The sequence below is a fragment of the Chiloscyllium plagiosum genome, chromosome 22, assembly GCF_004010195.1.
Source record: "Chiloscyllium plagiosum isolate BGI_BamShark_2017 chromosome 22, ASM401019v2, whole genome shotgun sequence".
In the NCBI taxonomy this organism is placed as follows: Eukaryota; Metazoa; Chordata; class Chondrichthyes; order Orectolobiformes; family Hemiscylliidae; genus Chiloscyllium; species Chiloscyllium plagiosum.
The window spans coordinates 51,045,710-51,069,400 of NC_057731.1; the positions used below are offsets into that span (position 1 = coordinate 51,045,710).

Here is a 23,691-nt window from a genome sequence, read left to right on the forward strand (position 1 = left end):
GGACCAAAGTAGGAAGTAGATGCCATGCTGGTACAACATTAAGGATATTCTTCTAAAGTTTTGATAATTAATCTGTGCTTTCCTGACATGGGGTGAAAAGGGGAAAACTGTGTTGTCCTAACTAATATTTCTTGCATTGGCTGTAAACAGATAAAAGCATCTGTTCCATTCAACACGCAGAGAAGTTTATTTCAGACATATGGCAATTTCCCACTGTACAGTATAAATGAAAACATTGGTACTTAGTTAAATTCCTGATACCCGGTACAACATTATAGATCTGGTTAAATCCCTTTCCAAAGCAGTGCTGTGACTGCACAGTAAGCAACAATGATGATTTAAGGTAAATAAATATGATGAATCTTTGAAGTCGTCGACTATTGTTGGATTAATGGACAAGGAGGAAGTGAGGACTGCAGATGCTGGAGATCAGAGTCGAGAGTGTGGTGCTGGAAAAGCACAGCAGGTCAGGCAGCATTCAAGGAGCAGGAGAATCGACGTTTCGGGCATAAGCCCTTCATCAGGAATGATGCTCATTTCCAGCACCGCACTCTCGACTCTGGATTAATGGACAGCCAATATTCCCATTAAATTTCTGGACTAGTTGCAAAACTTAATTTTCAAACATGTCCTGATAATAAATCAGTGTCCATTTAATTACGAATAATTTCTTTATTAAAGTTATTCACTTTTGAAGTATAAAATGAAAAGTTCCATTAACCAACTCTAGGCCACAAGTTAGTCTTTTAACATTTCCATAATTATCCCCATTAAATGATTTTACCAGTTTATAACTGCTTAAAGGAAAAAAAACAGAGTGAAGAGGCACTCATTACCAAGAATATAACCAAAATTCTTACCAAGTTGAGAAATATTACAATGGAAAAAACTGGAATGAAATGCCATTTAGAATAAAACCATTTTAACCAAAATGGAATGATAGAATAATAAACAAAACACTCAATTAAATCACAAAATATACAAATAAATCATATACAAAATAAATAGTCTGCAAATCTACAAAGTCTTGACCATTGTTAATTATAAATGTCATTTAACTGACAATCTTATGAAACTTACACTTCATCCATAGATTTTTTTGTGCTTAATATATACACAGTTATGAATACTGTAGTCAGAATACTTCACCTCAGAGTCAGTTTTGTACAATATAATACAAATTGCAATTTACTTGCAAACTTGGTTGATTAAACAATACGTAGTGATAGTCAGTTCTGCTGTAAGAACACTTGTACAATTATAGCTGTGTTTCTCACATGTGAAAAACCCTTTTTTTTTAAAACATTCTACCATTTATGGATTTGGCATATTTAATTGCTATGTAATGTAGCTATTCCTTCCAAAGAAGTTCTCCAGTCCCTATATAGGACTGTTATTCACAGTTTGCATACAAGTGTCGAAATCAATTACGTCAATGATGTGTTGTGCAAATGTTGAACTGAGTTTCCATATTCAAGTTACAATTTAAATGCCCAGCAACCCCAACTCTTTTGGGATTAAAATATGCAGCTATGTCCCATATAATGCAATAGGAAGTTAAAATATCAAACATGTACTAAATTAAGCAGGAGTAATGGAAGCATCCTCAAAATTTAGAAAATTCACCTTCAATGACCATCTTAAATCACATACCATAATTTTTTTAAAAATGTTTTACAGTGTCACAGTTAATCTCAGTAAGTCTTCATTAAAAAAATACACATTTCTTTTCTCAGCCACAAAGCAGCTATATACTTGCACTTTTTTCCAATATTTTACCATTCTCCTTTTGTGTAAGGAAAACAAAAAAAAAATCCCACAATAATAAAGGATAACAAGACACCTGTGCACAGAGGATCTGTCTGAATCTTGGCAGTTGTTTAATGTTCAGTTCACCCACCTCTGATCGTCTTCCTTCACCTTCTTGTGCCGAGGCACATTTCTTTGGTCTCATGACAGTGGACATATGTGCTTGCATGTGTGCATGCATACGGAATACAGGATTTGCTCTCTGAAACATTAGTGAGGACAAAATCCTGCAGGTATTCTATATCGTGCCTTCATTGTGCATGCTGTGATTTGATTTATGAGACACACAGTTCTGTTCATTTAGGAGGTTTGCCGTTTCATCAGGTAAATGATCATGCAGCTCATTTAAAGTCAATTCAATCTTAGTATTTTCACTGTCTGATGACTGTGGTGTTTTGTCCATTATGGATGCCATCAAGGCATTCTGATAATGTTGTCTTGTAATCTGCAAAATGAGAATATGCTAATTAAATACACAACCAGTTTTCACTTAAAATGGAAAAAGACCAATTCTTGCTCCTTGGGATATTGTATCAGTTAACAAAGAAAACTGCACTTTTCATTCAATCAAGGCTCAATTTTTTAAAATTTCCAAGAGAAGAGCAGCATTAAAACAAATAACAAAGAAAATTTAAAGCCCAAGAACAGGCCCTTCAGTCCTCCAAGCCTGAGCCGATCCAAATGTACTGTCTAAACCGGTCGGTCAATTCCTAAGCATCTGTATCCCTCTGCTCTCCACCTAGTCATGCATCTGTCCAGGCGCATCTTAAATGAATCTACCATGCCTGCCTCTACCACCTCTGCTGGCAACGTGTTCCAGATGCCCACCACCCTCTGTGTAAAGCACTTGCCACGTGTATCCCCCTTAAACTTTCCACCTCTTACCTTGAAAGCGTGACCTCTCGTTATTGAATCCTTCACTCTAGGAAAAAGCTCGTCTCTATCTACCCTGTCTATACCCTTCATGATTTTGTAAACCTCAATCAGGTCTCCCCTCAATCTCCTTGCTTCTAATGAAAACAATCCTAACCTACTCAATCTCTCTTCATAGCTAGCACCTTCCATACCAGGCAACATCCTCATTAACCTTCTCTGCACCGTCTCCGAAGCATCCACATCCTTTTGATAACATGGCGACCAGAACTGTACACAGTATCCTAAATGTGGCCGAACCAATGTCTTGTACAATTTTAACATGACTTGCCAGCTCTTATACTCAATACCCCGTCTGATGAAGGCAAGCATACTATATGCCTTCTTGACCACTCTATCCACCTGTGCAGCAACCTTCACGGTACAATTGACCTGAACTCCTAAATCTCTCTGCCCATCAACTTTTCCCAAAGCTCTTTCATTTACTGTATAATTCGCTCTAGAATTAGACTTGCCTAAATGCATCACCTCATATTTTTCTAGATTGAACTCCATCTACCATTTTCCCACCCAATTCTCCAGTGTATCTATATCCACCTGTACTCTTTGACAGTCCCTTATGCTTTCTGTTACTCCACCAATCTTTGTTCATCTGCAAACTTGCTGATCATACCAACAGTGCCCTCTTCCAGATCATTTATGTACATTACAAGCAACAGTGGCCCCAACACTGACCCCTGTGGAACACCACTGGTCACCTTTCTCCATTTTGAGAAACTCCCTTCAACTACTAATCTCTGTCTCCTGTTACTTAACCAGGTCTTTATCCACCTAGCTGGAACACCCTGCACACCATGTGATTTCACCTTCTCTATTAGTCTACCATGGGGAACCTTATCAAACACCTTACTAAAGTCCATGTATATGACATCAACAGCCCTTCCTTCATCTACCAACTTGGTCACTTCCTCAAAGAACTCTATTAAGTTGGTAAGGCACGACCTCCCCTGCACAAAACCATGTTGCCTATCACTGATAAGCCCATTCTTTTCTAAATATAAATAGATCCTATCCCTCAGTACCCTCTCCATCAACTTTCCCACCACCGACGTACTGGTCTGTAGTTACCTGGAATATCCCTACTACCCTTCTTGTACAGGGGGACAATATGAGCAACCTTTCAGTCCTCCGGCACTTCACCTGTATATAAGGATGCCACAAAGATATCTGTCAGGGCCCCAGCTACTTCCTCTCTCACTTCCCTCAGCAACCTGGCATTGATCTCTTCCAGTCCTGGGGATTTGTCCACCTTAATAACCTCTAGCCTACCCAAGACATCTTCCCTACTTCTGTCAACATGATCCAGACTAATTAAACTTCTATCTCTAATCTCAAGTTTCATCATGTTCCTCTCCTAAGTGAACACTGATGCAAAGTAATCATTCAGAATCTCACCCATTCTCTCAGGTTTGACACACAGCCTTCCTTCATTATCCTTGGTGGACCAATCCTTTCTCTAGTTACCCGCTTGCTTTTTATATAAGAATAAAATGCTTTGGGATTCTCCTTAATTCTGCTTGCTAAAGCTATTTCATGACCCCTTTTAGCCCGCTTGATTCCTCGTTTAAGACTTGTCCTACTCTTCCGATATTTCTACAGGGCCCGTTCTGTTTTTAATTAAAATGCTTTCATAAGTCTAAAGAAAATTAGTTATCTGGTATGTTATTTACATTAATTCTGTAAAATTACAGAACTTAAACTAAAAATTTCAACATTGCTAACATTATGAAAAGAACAGGCAATAACAAACTATTTTGTGTAGCAAATTGGGAAAAATATCAAATGCAAACTGCAGTTTAATGTGGATAAATGTACGGTTATCCACTTTGGTGGCAAGAACAGGAAGGCAGATTACTACCTAAATGGAATCAATTTAGGTAAAGGGGCATTACAGAGAGTTTTTGTACCCAGTCACTGAAGGTAAGCATGCAGGTACAGCAGGTAGTGAAGGCAGCTAAAAGCATGCTGGCCTTCATAACAAGAGGGATTGAGTATAGAAGCAAAGAGGTTCTTCTGCAGCTGTACAGGATCCTGGTGAGACCACACCTGGAGTACTGTGTGCAGTTCTGGTCTCCAAATTTGAGGAAAGACATTCTGGCTATTGAGGGAGTGCAGCGGAGGTTCACGAAGTCAATTCCTGGAATGGCGGGATTACCTTACACTGAAAGACTGGAGCAACTGGGCTTGTATACCCTTGAGTTTAGAAGACTGAGAGGGGATATGATTGAGACATATAAGATTGTTAAAGGATGGACACTCTGGAGGCAGGAAACATGTTTCTGCTGATGGGTGAGTGCCGAACCAGAGGACACAGCTTAAAAATACGGGGTAGACCATTTAGGACAGAGATGAGGAGAAACTTCTTCACCCAGACTGTGTTGGCTGTGTGGAATGCTCTGCCTCAGAGGGCAGTGGAGGCCCAGTCTCTGGATTAATTTAAGAAAGAGTTGGATAGAGCTCTCAAGAATTGTGGAATCAAGGGTTATGGAGATAAGGCAGGGACAGGATACTGATTAAGGATGATCAGCCATGATCATATTGAAAGGCTCGAAGGGCAGAATGGCCTACTCCTGCACCTATTGTATATTATGAAATAAAATCGGCCAATATAATGCAGAAGATTTACTACACTTAGAACAGAATCATAAAATCCCTACAATGTGTAAACAGGCCTTTTATCCCAATCCTCCGAAGACCCTCCCACCACCCACCCTATTACTCTACATTTACTACTGATTAATGCATGTTGTGGTTCTGTTCGCCGAGCTGGAAATTTTTGTTGCAAACGTTTCGTTGCACGACCAGCTATCCTTAGTAGCCACACACGCAGACGACAAGCAACATGAATTCGACTGGGACAACACTACCATTATAGGGCAAGCCAAACAAAGAACAGCCAGGGAATTCCTAGAAGCATGGCACTCATCCACAAACTCACATCGACCTGGACCCAATATACCGGCCACTACAGCGGACAGCTGAAACTGACAACCGGAAGCGGCAGGGACAGGCCACTATAAATGCCGGAGGAAACACCACAGAAGCGCTTCACAGGAGTCTCCCAAGCACTGAGGATGTCACCTAGACAGGGGACGAAACGTTTGCAACAAAAATTTCCAGCTCGGCGAACAGAACCACAACAACGAGCACCCGAGCTACAAATCTTCACCCAAACTTTGATTAATGCATCTACACATCCCTGAACACTATGGGCAATTTAGCATTGCCAATTCAGCTCGCCTGCACATCTTTGGATTGTGGGAGGAAACCAGAGCACCTGAAAGAAACTCATACAGACACGGGGAGAATGTACAAACTCCAGACAGACAGACAGACGCCCAAGGCTGGAACCGAACCCGGGTCCCTGGTGCTGTGAGGCAGCAGCGCTAACCACTGAGCCACTGTGTCCTTGTGGAGGTACTATGAAATATCTTTTTACAAACGTACAGTATTAATAACAAGATTTAAAAAAGCAACCTACTTCTGGTTCATCATATTAAACTGAGGTAAACATACTAATTGTAAAGTGTACTTCTAGTTTTGAACAAATTACATCAGTCAACCACCAACACTTTAGATATCGACAGAAATTGCTGGAAAAGCTCAGCAGGTCTGTAGGCATCTGTGGAGAGAAATCAGAGTTAACGTTTCAGGTCAAGTGACCCTTCCTCAGGGTCCCGAAACGTTAACTCTGATTTATCCCCTTAGATGCTTCAGACCTGCTGAGCTTTTCTAGCAATTTCTGTTTTGGTTTCTGATTTACAGCATCCGCAGTTCCTTCAATTTTTACTTTAGATATCTAACTTGACAACTAAAAGTTTTAACTATAAAACTACGGGAAAGCTAGACAGTGAAGGAATCATCGAACCTGTCCAGTTTGCAGAATGGGCAGCACCAGTCGTACTGACTGTGAAGCCTGATGGGCTTTTTCCCCTTAGTGAACAAACGGTAAACTACTTTTTGCAGCTGGATAAATGACCAATCCCTCACATACAGCTGGCACAAAGCTGCACATGAGCCATGCGTACTTGCAATTACAGTTAGGTGAGGATTCCCAGACGTATGCTACAATTCATATCCATATGGGCTTATACCTATATAAAGAGACAGCCATTTGGGGTATTGTCAGTCTGTGCAATCATTCAGCAGACGATGAAGAACATTTTACAAGGTCTACCCCAGGTGGCAATTTATCTAATTGATGTACTAATTACGGAAACCAATACAGAGCACTTAGAGAACTTGGACATAGTCCTTAACTATGTCTCCCAGGCAGGCATAAGCCTTAGAAAGGAAAACTGAGTTCCATGCACTCCAAGTGACCTACTTGGGCTACAGAGTCAACAAGGGGCAGCACGGTGGCTCAGTGGTTAGCACTGCTGCCTCATAGCACCAGGGTCCCAGAATCAATTTCAGCCTCTGGCGACTACCTGTGTGGAGTTTGCACATTCTCCCAGTGTCTGCGCGGGATTCCTCCGAGTGCTCCAGTTTCCTCACACAGTCCAAAGATGTGCAGGTCGGGTGAATTGGCCATGCTAAATTGCCCATAGTGTTAGGTGCATTAGTCTGAGGGGAAATGGGTCTGGGTGGGTTACTCTTCAGAGGGTCGGTGTGGACTTGTTGGGCCGAAGGGCCTGTTTCCACATTGTAGAGAATCTAAATCTAAAGATCGGGTTACACACGTTGGAAGATAAAGTGACGGCAGTCAAAGGTGCCCGACTCCAGTGTCTGTACCAGAGCTTAGATCTTCCCTTGGGCTGGTGAATTATTGTGGAGAGTTCATACCTAATCTGGCCCCCATCCTGCCACCTTTGCATCAACTCCTCAAAAAGGGTCAACCTTGGAAATGGGCACATAACCAAACCATGGCTTTCATGGAAGTAAAGAAACAGCTATCATCCTATAAGATGTTGTCACATTATGATCCCAAGTGAGATTTGGTATTGACATGTGCTGCCTCTCTGTATGATATCAGGGTAGAATTAGCTTGTAGGAGGCCCAATAGAATGGAATGCCCAAAAGCTATGAATTCAGGACTTTGGCTAATGCAGAGCAGAAGTACACACACATAGAAAAGCAAGGTTTGGTGGTCAAATTTGAAGTCAGGAGGCTTCACCAATACCTTTATAGACAAAAATGTATAATAATAACAGACCACAAATGCCTGCTAGGCCTACTTAAAGAGGACAAAGCAGCGCCATCCATAGTTTCAGGCTGAACTCAGCAGTGTGCTCTAATTGCAGGTTGGAACACCATCCGAGAGGCCAAGTAGCGAATGCTGATGCGTTGTGCTGCCTCTGGTAGACACACTGTCGGTGGTACTGCCACTGGAACAATCTATAATGGTATAAAATTTTCTGGACACACTCCCAGTCACAGATAACAATATCAGACATTGAACATAGAAGATCTGGGTCCTGGCCAAACTGAAACAGCTGGTGGTAATGGGGGTGAATAAAGGGCCGTCACAACCAGAATTGAAACCTTTCTGGACAGAGAGAGAACAGCATAATATTATGAGGATGACATATTATTATGGAGAGCAAGAGTGACTGTCCCTAGCAAAGGTTGCTGCCAGTTACTGGCTGAACTCCACCAGTGTCATCCAGGGGTCTCCAAAACTAAGATGTTAGAGAGAAGTTATGTGTGATGGCTAGGATTGGATGAAGATATAGCTGCGTTGGTGGGGTACTGGCCAGAGTGCCAACAAGGGCAAACATTACCACCAGCAACTCTCCCACATTCATCGGAATGGCCAGGGAAACCCTGAATGTGGTTACATATCAACTCTGCAGGTCCTTTCATGAGCTCAATGTTCTTAATCATTGTGGGTGCCAACTCCAACTGGTTGGATGTGCATAGAGGTCATTCGTCAAACATTATTATATATAAACCATACATATCTTTTACAATGCATGGACTCCCAGAAGTACTGGCCACAAATAATGGGCCATCATTTTCCAGCAGGACATTGGAGTACTTCCTTACATCAAATAGCATTCAACGTACAAGGACAGTGCCAAGACATCTGGCCTCTGTGGACTTATTTCAATCTTTACCAACTCCATTAAACAATTGCAGATGGGTGTATCACTACTTTGAATATACTGTCAGAAAGGAAGAATCACTGACTTTCCTGCTCCTTGGATGTTGCCTGACCTGCTGTGCTTTTCCAGCAACACACACACAACTCTGATCTCCAGCATCTGCAGACCTCACTGTCTCCAAGAATCTCTGATGGCCTATCTACCATGAAAGAACCCATAGTGGAGAAGCTTAGCAAAGCTATTAAGTTGCCTTTGGCAAAGCTCCAAGTGCTGATGCTATTCCTGAAATCTTCAGAAGAAACTGATTATTCCTCAGCTTCTGCATTCTACACTGATGTTGGAAGGGGTAGGCAGTATCTCAGGATATGCTTGATGAAAGCATCTACCCAGAATTCACATGTGGTGAAAGAGGAAGATGATCCGCAATTGACCTGATCATTTCAGTCTGGAAGCTTCAAGAGAAATTCTATGAACAAAAGAGGCTGATAAATATTGTATTCTTTGATTGCACCAAGGCATTTGATCACATGAGCAGAGGTAGTTCATTTAAACTGAAGAAAATTAGACTGTCCTCCAAAGATATAGGTTGTGACCTCCTTTTTCTATGAATACATGGTAGATCAGGTCAACTATGAAAGGGCAACATTGGAACCCTTTGAGATAAGTAGAGGGTTCAAACAGTTTTTTTGAGACCGGAACCTTTTGACATGTTCTTTGCTTGCTATCATAAACTTGCAGTCTAACTACTGAAGGTGGCCAATTATATACTAGAACAGAAAGCTATTCAGTGTTGTCCACCTGAGATCCAAGGCAAAAAGGCACCAAGTCCTAAAACGAAATTTGCTCTATACCAATGATGCCAGACTGAGGAAAATTTTCAGCTGCAAACAGACAGATTCACTCATGACTGTGAAGTTTAACTTGACCATCAACTTCAGGGAGACCAAGTTCATAGGCCAGGATACTGAAATTGTAAATGCTTCACATTTCTATGTTCTAGCATCATCAGTAATTTGATACAATGTTAAACCACATGGGTAGTGCAAATGCAAGTTATTGGGATCAAGCGAAGAGCATCCAACTGTGAGTTTGCTTAGCCTGCATCCTCAGGGCCCTTCTCTACTCTGATCAGATTCCAGGCTCACCAGCTGTCTCCTTTGCGATGCAGAATGATGCCAACAGTGTGGGTTCAATTCCGACACTGGCTGAGGTTACCTTGAAGGACTCTCTTTTCAACCTCTCCACTCGCCTGATTGGTGGGGTTAAATCATCACCAGTTATCTCTGTCTCATGAGAGAGCAGACAGCCAAAGAAAAACAGCAACAGAAAGACAAGATTTGGCCAAATGAGTCTGTACTGGGGGTTCACGTGTCTGTATAAGTAGGAATGAAGCACATCGAACTGCTCGAAACAATTAATATGCATCATTAGGCTGTTAATCATAATCAAAATCAGGTGTTTTAACAGAAACAGCACTTAGTTCAGAGATGCTTGTGCAGACTAAATTCTCAGGCAACTTTGTGGATATAAAATGTGGTAACGTTTAACGTGGCAGTTAATTATCTAATCACAACAGGTATGGAACAAACAGAAAGCCACAGCCAGAAAAGAGTATCCAATTTAGAGAAAGATTATAAACAGCAGGGATCAGGCAGCATCTCAACTACCATTTTTCTCTAAGAAGTTCTGCACATTATTTTTCGATATTCCAGTTGATGATTTTCACTTTTCATCTATTTTCATGCTTTCTTCAAGTAGGGCATGAACCTGTAGCTTCTGGTTCAGGGGTCAGGAAGACACCACTATGTGAAAAAGGATGTCAGCTGCTTTTTGTTAAACCCTTTCAAGAACTGGTTCAAAGCTATTGTGCTCTTGGACTGACATCAATAATTTTGTTATTGTTTGGTTAATGATTACCTGTAAATAAATCTGCCATGGTTTGGTATGACTACAAATATTTCTATGAAGTAATAGAAGTATTATCCGTAAATAGCAAAATATATAATAAAAAAATCATTAAAATGATTTCATCAAATAAGTGAAGCTACACGGCAAAATCTTAAAATTTCATCCAAAATACATGCACAAAATGATCAGAGAGTCATAGAGTCATAGAGATGTACAGCATGGAAACAGACCCTTCGGTCCAATTCATCCATGCCAACCAGATATCCAAACCCAATCTAGCAGCTCATTCCTTACACATACCACCTTCTGCGTGAAAGGGTTGTCCATTAGGTCTCCTTTTATATCTTTCCCCTCTCATCCAAAACCTATGCCCTTTAGTTCTGGACTTCCCCACACCAGGGAAGAGACTTTGTCTCTTTATAAAAAAAATTTCCTATTACAATTTGCAATAGCTGTCCAAATTGGCAAGTTAGAGTCATAAAATCATACAGCAGGGTCCAAATTGTCTGCACTGACCAGAGAGCCTAAACTGATCTAGTCCCATTTGCCAGCATTTGGCCTATATACTCCTCTCTCCCCTTTCTATTCATGTACCCATCCAGATGCCTTTTAAATGTTGTAATTGTATGCACTTCCATCACCTCCTCTGGCAGCTTGTTCCATAAACACATCACCCTCTGCATGAAAAAGTTGTCCCTTAGGTTCCTTTTATATCTTTTCCCTCTCACCTTAAATCTATCCCCTGTAGTTTTGGGCTCCACTACCCTGGGAAAAAAGATCCTTCCTATTTACCTTATCTATGCCTAATCATGCTTTTATAAACCTCTATAAGCTCACCCTCAACCTGCTACACCCCAGTGAAACAAGTCCCAGGCCATTCAGCCTCTCCTTATAAATCAAACCCTCCATTCCTGGCAACATCCTGGTAAATCTTTCCTGAACCCTCTCCAATTTAATAATACCCTTCCTATAACAGGGCGACCAGAACGGCACACAGTACTCCAGAAATTCATCCAATGTCCTAAACAATCTGAATGTGACATTCCTACTCCTATACTCAAAGGTCTGAGAAATGAAGGCAAGCATGCTAAATGCCTTAACCACTGTCTACCTTTGACATGAATGTTTAAAGAATTGTGACTGAACTTCTAGGTCCCTTTGTTCTACAACACTACTCAGCAGTTGAAACTTTATTGCTGGAACAGTACAGCAGGTCAGGCAGCATCCAGGGAACAGGAGATTCTACGTTTCGGGCACAGGCCCTTCTTCAGGAATGAGCAGAGAGTGTTCAGCAGGAGAAGATAAAAGGTAGGGAGGAGGGACTTGGAGGAGGGGCGCTGGAAATGTGATAGGTGGAAAGAGGTCAAGGTGAGGGTGATAGGTCGGAGTAGGATGGAGGCATTCCTTCGTCTCCGCCGCATCTGCTCCCAGGAGGACCAGTTCAAAATACGTACAACACAGATGGCCTCCTTCTTCAAGGACCGCAATTTCCCCCCCGACGTGGTCGACGGCGCCCTCCACCGCATCTCCTCCACTTCCCGCTCCTCCCCCCTTGAGCCCCGCCCCTCCAACCGCCACCAGGACAGAACCCCACTGGTCCTCACCTACCACCCCACCAATCTCCATGTACAGCGCATCATCCGCCGTCACTTCCGCCACCTCCAAACAGACCCCAGCACCAAGGATATATTTCCCTCCCCTCCCCTATCAGCTGTCCGTAGAGACCACTCCCTCCGCGACTCTCGCGGAGGGAGTGGTCTCTACGGAAAGCTGATAGGGGAGGGGAGGGAAATATATCCTTGGTGCTGGGGTCTGTTTGGAGGTGGCGGAAGTGACGGCGGATGATGCGCTGTACATGGAACACTACTCAGCACCCTACCATTAACTGTATAAGCACTACCCTTGTTTGTTGTACCAAAATGCAATAGTTCGCACTTACTCAAATTAAACTCCATCTGCCACACCTCAGCCAATTGACCCAATTGAAAAAGATCTCTTTGTAATTTTAGATAACCTTTTTCACTGTCAACTATACCACTAATTTTGGTGTCATCTGCAAACTTATCAACTATGCATCCCACATTCTCATCCAAATTGTTTATATAAACAAGAAACAAAAGTGGACCCAGTACTAATTCCTGTGGAACAATGCTGGTCACAGGCATCCAGCCTGAAAAACAACCCTCCATCACCACCTGCTGTCTCCTACTGTCAAGCCAGTTTTATATTCAAGTGGTAAGCTCCCCCTGAATCCCACATGATACAACTTTACTAGTTAGTCTACCATACACAACCTTGTTAAAGGCTTTACTTTAGTCCATGTAAACAATGCTCTGCCCTCATCGATCTTTTGGTTACTTTCTCAAAAAACGTCAATCAAGTTTGCAAAACATGATTTCCCTCGCACAAAACCAGCTGTCTATCCCTAATCATCCCTTGCCTCTTCAAATGCATACAAACCCTTTCTTTAGAATCACCTCCAACAACTTACCCACCCATCAAGGTCACAGGTCCATAGTTCCCAGGCTTCTCCTCATAGCATTCCTTAAATAAATGCACAATATTAGCCACCTTCCAGTCCTCTGGCACTTTACCTGTGGTTTTAGATCACAGAAATATTTCTGCTAGGGGCCCTGCAATTTCTTCCCAAGCTTCCCACAATATCTTGGGATACATTTAGAACATAGATCAGTACAGCATAGTACAGCACACAGGCCCTTTGGCCCTCAGTTTTGTGCCGACCTTTTATTCTACTCTAAGATCAAACTAACCTATGTACCCTTCATTGTATTATCATCCATGTGCCTACCCAAGAGTTGCTTAAATGTCCTTAATGTATCTGATTCTACCACACCGCTGGCAGTGCATTCCATGCACCTACCATTGACTGTGTAAAGAACCTACTTCTGACATCTCCCTGAACCTTCCTCCAAATACCTTAAAATCATATGCCCTCATGATAGCCACTTCTGACTATTCACTTTATGCGTCTTATCATCTTATACATCTCTATCAAGTCACCTCTCAGCCTTCTTAGCTTCAATGAGAAAATCCCTACCTCCCTCAACCTTTCTTCATAAGACAAGCCCTCCATTCCAAGCAGCATTCCGAGAAATCTCCTTTGCATCCTCTAAAGCTTCCACATCCTTCCTATAATGAGGCGACCAGACCTGAACACAATATTGCTAGTGTGGTCTAATCAGGGCTCTACAGAGCTGCAGCATAACCTCATGGCTCTTAAACTCAATCTCCCTGCTAATGAAAGCCTCCTTAACAACCCTATCAACTTGGATGTCAACTTTGAGGGATCTATGTACGTGGACCCCAAGATCCCTCTACTCCTCCACACTGTCAAGAATCCTGCCTTTAATCATGAATTCTGCATTCAAATTCGACCTTCCAAAAGTCACCTTACACTTTTCCAAGTTGACCTCCATTTGCCACTTATCAGTCCAGTTCTGCATCCTGTCAATATCCCATTGCAACCTACAACAGCCCTCCACGCTATCCACAACTCCACCAACATTCATGTCATCGATAAACTTACTGACATCCTTCCACTTCCTCATCCAAGTCATTTATAAAAATCACAAAGAGCAGAGGTCCCAGAACAGATTCCTCTGGAACATCATTGGTCACCGAGCTCCAGGCTGAATATTGTCTATCTACTACCACCCTCGGTCTTCCAGCCAATTCTGTATCCGGACAGCCAAATTTCCCTGTATCCCATGCCTCTTTACTTTCTGAATGAGCCTACCATGGGGAACCTTGTCAAACGCCTTGCTAAAATCCATGTACACCACATTCAATGCTCTATCTTCATCAATGTGTTTTGTTACATCCTCAAAGAATTCGAGAAGGCTTGTGAGGCATGACCTGCCCCTCATAAAGCCATGCTGACTATCTCTGATCTTCAGCATGTGAAGTCCTCACTTTCTCCTATTTGATTAGAGTCAAGGAGCGTGGTGCTTGAAAAGCACAGCCAGTCAGGAGGCATCCAAGGAGCAGGAGAGTTGACGTTCTGGGTATAAGCTCTTCATCAGGAATCTGAATTCCTGATAAAGGGCTTATGCTGGAAACGTCGACTCTCCTGCTCTTCGGATGCTGCCTGACTGTCTGTGCTTTTCCAGCACCACACTCTTCGACTCTGTCTCTAATTAAACTATGGTTTTCCAAGTAATCATAAATCCTGTCTCCCAGAATCCTCTTTAATAATTTGTGCACCATAGACCTAAAACTGCTTCATCTGTAATTCCCAGGATTATCCCTATTCACTTTCTTGAACAATGGAATAATATTTGCTATGCTTCAATCATCTGGTACTACTCCAGTGGACAGTGAGGATGCAAAGATCATCGCCAAAGGTGCAGCAAACTTGCTGATAGTGCCAGATAGGTATGTCCCACTGAGGCAAGGAATGGATGGTGGAGTGAAGAAACCTTGAGTGACAAGGGATGTAGAACATCTAGTCAAGAGGAAGGAGTAAGCTTACTTAAGGCTGAGGAGGCAAGGATCAGACAGGGCCCTAGAGGGTTACAATGTGGCTAGAAAGGAACTGAAGAATGGAAAGAGAAAATGCTGGAAAAATCTCAGTAGGTCTGGCAGCATCTGTAAGGAGAGAAAAGAACTGCTGTTTCGAGTCTAACAGACCCTTGTCACGGCTTTGACAAAGGGTCAGTTAGACTCGAAACCTCAGCTCTTTTCTCTCTTACAGATGCTGCCAGACCTGCTGAGATTTTCCAGCATTTTCTCTTTTGGTTTCAGATTCCAGCATCCGAAGTAATTTGTTTTTATTTAACTGAAGAATGGACTTAGGAGAGTTAGAAGGAGCAATCAAAAAGCTTTAGCTGGTAGGATTAAGGAAAACCCTAAGGCATTCTACACTTGTGAGGAGCAAGAGGATGGTCAGAGTGTGGGTATGGCCTATCAGGGATAGTGGAGGGAACTTGTGCCTGGAGTCGGAGGAGATAGGGGAGGTCCTTAATGAATACTTTGCTTCAGTATTCACTAGTGAGAGGGACCTTGTCATTTGGGAGGGATATGCTCGAACAGGCTGATATTAAGGAGGATGTGCTGAAAATTTTGAAAAACATAAGGATATACCCAAGGTTACTACAGGAAGCGAGGGAAGAGATTGCTGCACCACTGGCGATGGTCAGGTCCGGAGATTTTTCGACCTTTATGTTTTCTAAGACCTCCAGCACTTCCTCTTCTGTATTGTGAGTTGCTTTCAAAACATTAATATTTATTTCCCCAAGTTCTGTAGCCTCCATTTCTTTCTTCACAGAAAAAACTGATGGGAAACATTCATTTAGTCTCTCTCCTATCTCTTGAGGTTCAACACATAGACCACCTCATTGATCTTTAAGGGGTTCTATTCTCTCTTAATATACTTGTATACTCTTTGGATTATCCTTAACCTTATCTGCCAAGGCCATCTCATATCCCCTCTAGAAATCACAGTTTTGATAGTGAGAGCTAGTATCTACGTTGGGCATGAAAAAATTATCCTGATAAGTCCAAAACTAACAAATGACATAAACCACCTCACATTTAAAGTTGGTTGCAAGATCCTTTTTTTAAACAATCTGTTCAATCAGCATCAGAAAAAGGTACATCAGAATAGTGCACCACTATTCATGCTTAAGTTACATTCACCTACATGAATCCAAATATAGCTGATTCCAAATACATTTATATTGTAACAAGTTTACAAATTGGATTTTCACTGCTAGCAATTTTAAAGCATTGAATTCTGGGCTATTTCTTCCATATACTAATTAATGGGGCAGCTAATTTAAGACTGCAATAAAAATAACACTTCAGAGCGTAAGTAAGAGCTTTGCTATCTAAAAACTGATTCCATTCTAAAAGGTGTGAACGTTCACATACTTGAATTTGACTTAAACAAACCAATTAAATTTCAAAATTCAATTTAGTAAGCACCAACTTCAATATGTAAGGTAGACTTAAGCTGTGATTTTAACTGGGTCTAATTATTTGGGGAAAGTACATTGACTGTAAAAGCAGCATTGGATCTGTGGAATCATAGACTTTTAGCCCATTTTCAGTTACTGTGCCTATTCCATGAAACAGGATTTCAAAGAAATAATCAGACCTAATCTTACCTTTACAAATTGTAAGTCAGTCAGAGCCCGCACTGAATAGTCTGGAACATACATCTGGAGCAAAGAATTTAGCTGACTGTTGTTGCTCCCCATCTGCGATGTTATTGAATCAATACGATCACCTCGATTCAAAGAATCTGAATGATTTAAGCCACATGTTCGAGGTGGAGATCGGTTATCTGAACAAGAGAAAAAAACGTTGGTAAGTTGAAATAGGCTAGTATTTTGACATGTACAATTATTCGTGCATTCAGAAGTAATACTTTGGGATTAGATATCAAATCTAATCTCCGAATTGTCTTGATGGGAGGTTATATTTAAAGGATTCAGTTTAGCAGACTTATAGGGTGACTTACTCTACACGTGTTTGCACAAAACTTTGCTATTTCAAGCTTGGTTGGTTATATCAAAGTTCACTGATAGCTATACCCAAGATAATAATACTTACATGAACTGTTTTACCCATTAATTTCGACAATTTTGAACCATTCTATCTTCCTAGAGAAGTAAAACACTGCTCTTGTATTTAATGTTAATAATCTCTGTTCGTCTGCTGCTGAAAGCCTCATCTATATTATTTGGTTCCAGGAACACAATTGGCTTAGCATATCAATACAGTGGCTACAAGAACAGGTCAGAAGCTAGGTATACTGCAGTGAGTAACTCACTTCCTGACTCACCAAAGCCTGCAACATCTAATAGGCACAAGTCAGGAGTGTGTGGAGTACTCTCCACTTGCCTGTATAAGTAGAATTAGTATAAGTGCAGCTCCAAAAATACTCAAAAAGCCTGATACTATTCAGAGTAAAGCAGTACACCCCTAATCTTCAACACTAACATTCAACAGCAGCAGTGTGTACTACCTACAAGACACACACAGCAAATTACCAAAGATCCTGAGATAGTACATTCCAAACCCAGAATCACTTCCATCTAGGAAGACAAGGGCATCAGTTACATGGGAACAATACATCACCTTCAAATTCCACTCCAAGCCACTCAACACCTTGACTTGGAAATATATTGCCATTTCTTCACTGTCACTAGGTCCAGGCCCTGGAATTTCCTCCCTAACTGTATTGTGGATTTACTTACAATACATGGATTGTAACGGTTCAAGAAGACAACTGGCAAAGTGCTGGCATACCAACTACATCCATGCCCCACAAGTGAGAGAAAAAAGATTTTTCATGTCCTCCTAACAATTTGCTTTCCTACCTTTTCCTTACAATAAGGAAACTAGAAAAACAGATGGATATTTACAACAATGATGGTTATAATGGTCACCACTACCTTATACTTCAGAATTAATAACTTAATTTAAGTACTACCAATAACCATGGTATCTTTCCTGATGTTAATAACTGGTGTTCCTCTGGCCCTAGTAGGCCCTGCAATATGAATATAATTCATTTCCAGTTGCAATAAGGGAATGCAAACTCATCAATTTGAGCTACATCATCAATTCAAAGCTAGATCCCTCAATAAAGCAGTGGTTTGACACATTATCTAACTTCAAAGGTTTACTACCAAAGTTAAAAACTTCTAAGTAGACAGCGTTCGTGAAGTTTGCTCCCATAAATTCAATGCATTTCTTAATTGGCTTCTTTCTTTAAATTCTAGAACAAAAAAAAATTCTTCAAGAAGCCGAACATCCCTGAATCATTGTTTATTTCAGTCACAAGCGTAATAATTTCATAAAAATGATGTGTATCATTTTCTGTTTCAAATCAGAAGTATTAGAAATAGTTAAGCCATCTGGAAGCGTGTGGACAATAGCAGTTGGACAAATCAAGTACAAAATATGAAATCGACGACAGTCAGTCCTTCATACTTAATTATCTTTTCTTTACTAACTTTAGGAAATAATCAGTATTGCATGACAAAGTACTACTGTGCAAAACTAGTGACAACATAAATTCTAGTAACTCTAACATGCCTATAGCAGTTTATCCCTGCCACTCAGTGGCGCTGTGTACAAACTACATTAGCTTGCTGTAGAATTTTGTTACCCCCATAAATTTGGGAGCGATAAGGGAACAATGGCAAAAAAACTTTTGCGAAACAGATAAACGTTAATAAAATAAATAGAAAACAGATTAAATAGGCGAGAAGGTTCAGAAGAAAATTGCAGTTAGGAAGTAAGATTGAACATTGGTCACTCTGCCATGAATCCTGGGAGGGTGAAGAAAACAAGAGTTACCCGTGGTAGTTGCCACTCACATCAAAATAATGAGTTGAAACAAACACTGACAGATGCACAAGTTCCACCTCTTCGTGCAAAATTCTCATTCTCTGCTATCCTCTCAAGGCTCATCACTAGTTTCTCATTGAAATAAGTTCTTATGAAAGGAGGGAAGATAAGAAGTAGGAGTACGCAATTCAGCCCCTCATGCCGGCTTCACCATAGCTGATCTCATCTTGGTCTCAGCCTCACTTTCTTACCTGCTCTCCATAACTTTTTAACCCATCATTAACTAAAAATCTGTCTATCTCCTCCATAAATGTACTCAATGTTCCAGCATCCTCCATATTTTGGAGTAGTAAATTCCAGATTCATGATCCTAAGAGAAATATTTTCTCCTTAATTCCATTTTGAATCTGCTACCCTTTATCCTTCAATTATGACCTCATTCTATATTGCCCTTCCATGATGAAACATCCTCTCTACAGCTACTTTGTCAACCCCCTTTAGCATCTTATATATCTTAATTAGATCTCCTCTGAAATCAATCTAGTGGACTTCCTCTGAACTGCCTCCAATAGAATTAAATCTCTCCTCAAGTAAGGGCACTAAAGTTATATGCAATACTCTAGGTACAATCTCAATAATGCCTTCTACAGTTGCAACCTTCAGTAACGTCTCATTTTGTATGTTTTCATCTCCATCTGAACTCAGTTTATTAAAAAAACTCAATTTTACTGCCTCCCTGTATTTTCTTACCTCTTCCTTCAAAATAATGCTGCCATTTATTCACAAATCACTCTCAACCTGGTCAGCTCATGTGACACCACTGTTCTAATTATTCTGACTATGAGCAGTCCAGACAGTAGATAGGGATAAAAAATGAGTAAATATTTTTATGCAACAGGTTGTTAGGATCCAGGATTCGCTGCTTGAGAGTAGTAGAGCACAGATTAAATCATGGTCTTCAAAAGTAAATTGGATAACCACTTAAAGAGAAATGAAACGCTGGACAACAAAGCTGAGTTTCTCTACCTGTAGAAACATTGTATCTACCTGTATAGATACAATGCAGGGGGAAAAGGCCTGTTTCGGTAATAGCACTTCATATACCAATTTACAGGCATCCTTATAGTGCCTGATGTATCTACAAGCAGTTTTTGGAGACAGCCTTTTGCTTATATAGAAGTAGAATTTCTTCAGGAGATGTTCTAAGCCAATCATAAATAGCCAGTACAAGCACAGGGGCTGAATGCTGCCTGCCTCTGATGTTGGAATTTTAGATTGAAATAACTTAGTGACAACTAAATTTGAAAGGTACCAAAATCTGCCGTAAATAATAGAAGTGTCTATTTGCATCTGAATTGAGACAGCCTTTGCTCATTCAAAAGTGCAATGACAACGCAATTTGCACAAATGGATGACATTAACAACATGGAAAGTTTTCTTGAGAAATTTGGATGCTTTTTAAAGCTGTGAATTCTTGCAGGATGAAGTTCCTTGTTGATGCCGCATGAGATTTTGTTTAATGTCACACAACATTTTTCACACGACTTTATATGACCTCACACACAGATGGCTATAGAATCTTCGTTCTTTATACAGTCATCAAGTCCCTGTCAGTCATGATTACACTGACATTTTTAAGATGCCTAAATTATTTGGGTACGTGACATGACCTTTTCCCATTACATTGTTTTTTTTAATGAGTAAGCAACTGGTAATAATTTTGAAACAACTTTTCAATCCTTATATGGACTGTAGTGTAATATGTCCAGTGTTTAAACCTCAACATTTACTTTATTTTCATTGCATCCTGACTGAGCAATTAAAATGGCACCTGCAGTCAAATCTCCAACAAGGATTAAACAAAGATTTAATGCATTGAGTTACTAATGTATCAAATTTTCTGATGCTGATTTGTATCTTTCGATGGTAACTATGCATTTTACATCAGAGTTAAAACATTCAGCGTCTCAGATTCATACAGTAAACAAGGAGGCCATTCAACACATGAGCATGTGCTAACCCTCTACAAAGCAATCTATTTAGTCCCATTTAATTGCACTTTTCTCACAATCTACATTGCCTTTGTATTCTATGAATTAATTTTGAAACCCAAGATCCCACATGCTTTTTACAGAACCTACTCTATCTTTAAAGGTGTGGACCTATGCACCTCCACATTTCCCTTTTCTTGTTCTCCCTTCAAAATTGCATATATTACCTTTCTGCACTGAATGTCATCTGCCCATTCCACCAGCCTATCCATGTGCTTTTGAAGGCCTCTACCCTATTCAGAGTTTTGTTTGATTAAAATAATATGCAAATGACAAGGTGGGACCAAGTAGATAGACGTAGCAGGTACAAGGGAACAGTAATGTGACTTGAGTAAAAATTTAAAGAGCATCAGATGGAACAAATGAAGTTGATAAAGGAGGCTAACTAAAATGAATGCAGAAGCAAGGTGGGTTCTTTCCGATGTAGAAATTTCAAATTGCAGATGTTGACTCAACCAAGCACCTCTGCTGAAAATCTCTGACCCAAATTATTCAGTGTTTCAGAACGTGTGGCAGAGTTACAGATAATCTGAAACATCAAGGCAGAATGACTTATGGAGTGAGGGTCTCAAAGGATACTCACTCCTTAGGTTGGTAGTTGTTGAAAAGAAGACTGATTACCCAACAAGAAATGACAATGTTGGGATGTTGTTTGAAAGTAGGAGATAAACAGGGAAGATAAAGGGAACATAGTTTGACACAATATGACAAATAGGAACATAAGAATCTCTTCTGGGCCCTCAGGTCTTTACTCAATTAATAGCTTGCACATATGAAGAAGTAGGAATCTTCAAAGGCTTTAAGAACCATTTAGATTTTAAATGCAATAGCATACAAGTCTTTGGGCCAAGTACTGGAAAATGGGATTAGAATAGATGGATGTTTGATGACTAGCATGATGGGTCAAAGTGCCTCTTTCCATGCTGTCAAAACCCTATAACTAAGAGAGTTTTATATCCAAGTTTACCAACAACACTTAATTAGGAGACATAATAAGTTTTGTATATGAGAAAAGTGTTCCATTTTCATGACAGCTTACATTGACCATACTTCAGGGAGCTATACTCCCTTTACACTGTGAAGGAAAGATTTAATCTAACATCTTCAAAATGATAAAAGAACAAAAAAAAAACAAACAGTTTCTGGCAAAGAATCAAATATAAGAATAAAGATATTAAATTTAAATACAAATACTCATAAAGCACTTTCATGATACATCCCTTAAATAACTGCATAGAGGCCAGGCGCCAAGTCACCCTTTACCTACATGTACACAGCACAATAACTGTAGCCTGACACTCGTTTACTGTGTCCTATACCTGCACACACACAATGTGGGTGCTGGAGGAAAGAAAAGGACTACCACTATCAGGCAGTAGTGTGGGGAAAGAGGAAAAAAAAAGAGCAGGAGTATCTGACATCCTGTTCACTCAGAGTTGAAAAAAAGGACATTCAGAATCTCTTCAGTTCAGGGAGTGGTTCAGAGGTCAATAGACGGCACCCATCTCTGGACTCATAGCAGAAGCGGTAATGCAAAGATTAGAACAAACAGCCTTACCGCAAATTCAACCCAAACTCTGGGTCAGATATGTGGATGACACCTTTATAATCATTAAAAACACAGAAATAGAGAACACACACCGGATCATCAACGCCACACTCACAGGGATCCGATTCACTAGAGAGGAAGAAAAGGACAACCAACTCCCATTCCTAGACGTGATGGTACAGAGAACACCGAACGGAGAATTCACCACAAAGGTATACAGGAAAGCCACACATACAGACCAAGTCCTAAACTACGAAAGTAACCACTCCAACACACACAAAAGAAGTTGCATTAAGACACTATTCAAAAGGGCCACAACACACTGCAGCACACCAGAACTGTAAAAAGAGGAAGAAGAACACCTATATATTTGCCAAAAACGGATACCCGCGAAATTTCATCAACAGATGCCTAAGGGAAAGACAACAGAATGAGGACATGCCGCAACCCAAAGGACTAGCCATGTTACCATATATCAAGAGCATTTCCGAACTGACAGCCAGACTACTGCGACCACTAGGACTCATAACAGCACACAAACCATCAGCCACTCTCAGACATCAACTCACCAGAACGAAGGACCCAATACCCAGCATGAGCAAAACCAATGTAGTGTACAAAATCCCATGCAAGGACTTCACAAAACACTACATAGGACAAACAGGAAGACAGCTAACGATCCGCATCCATGAACACCAACTAGCCACGAAACGACACGACCTGCTATCCTTAGTAGCCACACACGTAGATGACAAACACCATGAGTTCGACTGGGACAACACTACTATTATAGGCCAAGCCAAACAGAGAACAGCCAGGGAATTCCTAGAGGCATGGCACTCATCCACAGATTCAATCAATAAGCACATCAACCTGGACCCAATATACCGACCACTGCAGCGGATAGCTGGAACTGACAACCGGAAGCAGCAGAGACAAACCACTACAAAATGCCAGAGGAAACATCACAGAAGCGCTTCACAGGAGGCTCCCAAGCACTGAGGATGTCACCTAGACAGGGGACGAAACGTCTGCAACACAAATTCCCAGCTCGGCGAACAGAACCACAACA

The 23,691-nt window shown here is 40.9% G+C and overlaps 1 protein-coding gene across 2 annotated transcripts in view; it reads right to left on the minus strand.

Moving 5' to 3' along the window:
* Positions 1 to 474: 474 nt before the first annotated feature.
* Positions 475 to 23,691, minus strand: part of LOC122561331 (metal transporter CNNM2-like) — a 256,151-nt gene continuing 232,934 nt past the window's right edge. For both annotated transcript variants that reach the window (XM_043713039.1, XM_043713040.1), the window contains 2 exons: positions 16,826 to 17,004; positions 475 to 2,254 (listed from right to left, as the gene is read on the minus strand). In XM_043713039.1, the coding sequence (XP_043568974.1) occupies positions 2,048 to 2,254; positions 16,826 to 17,004 (386 nt within the window). In that variant the 3' untranslated portion in view covers positions 475 to 2,047. The remainder of the gene's footprint in view (positions 2,255 to 16,825; positions 17,005 to 23,691) is intronic.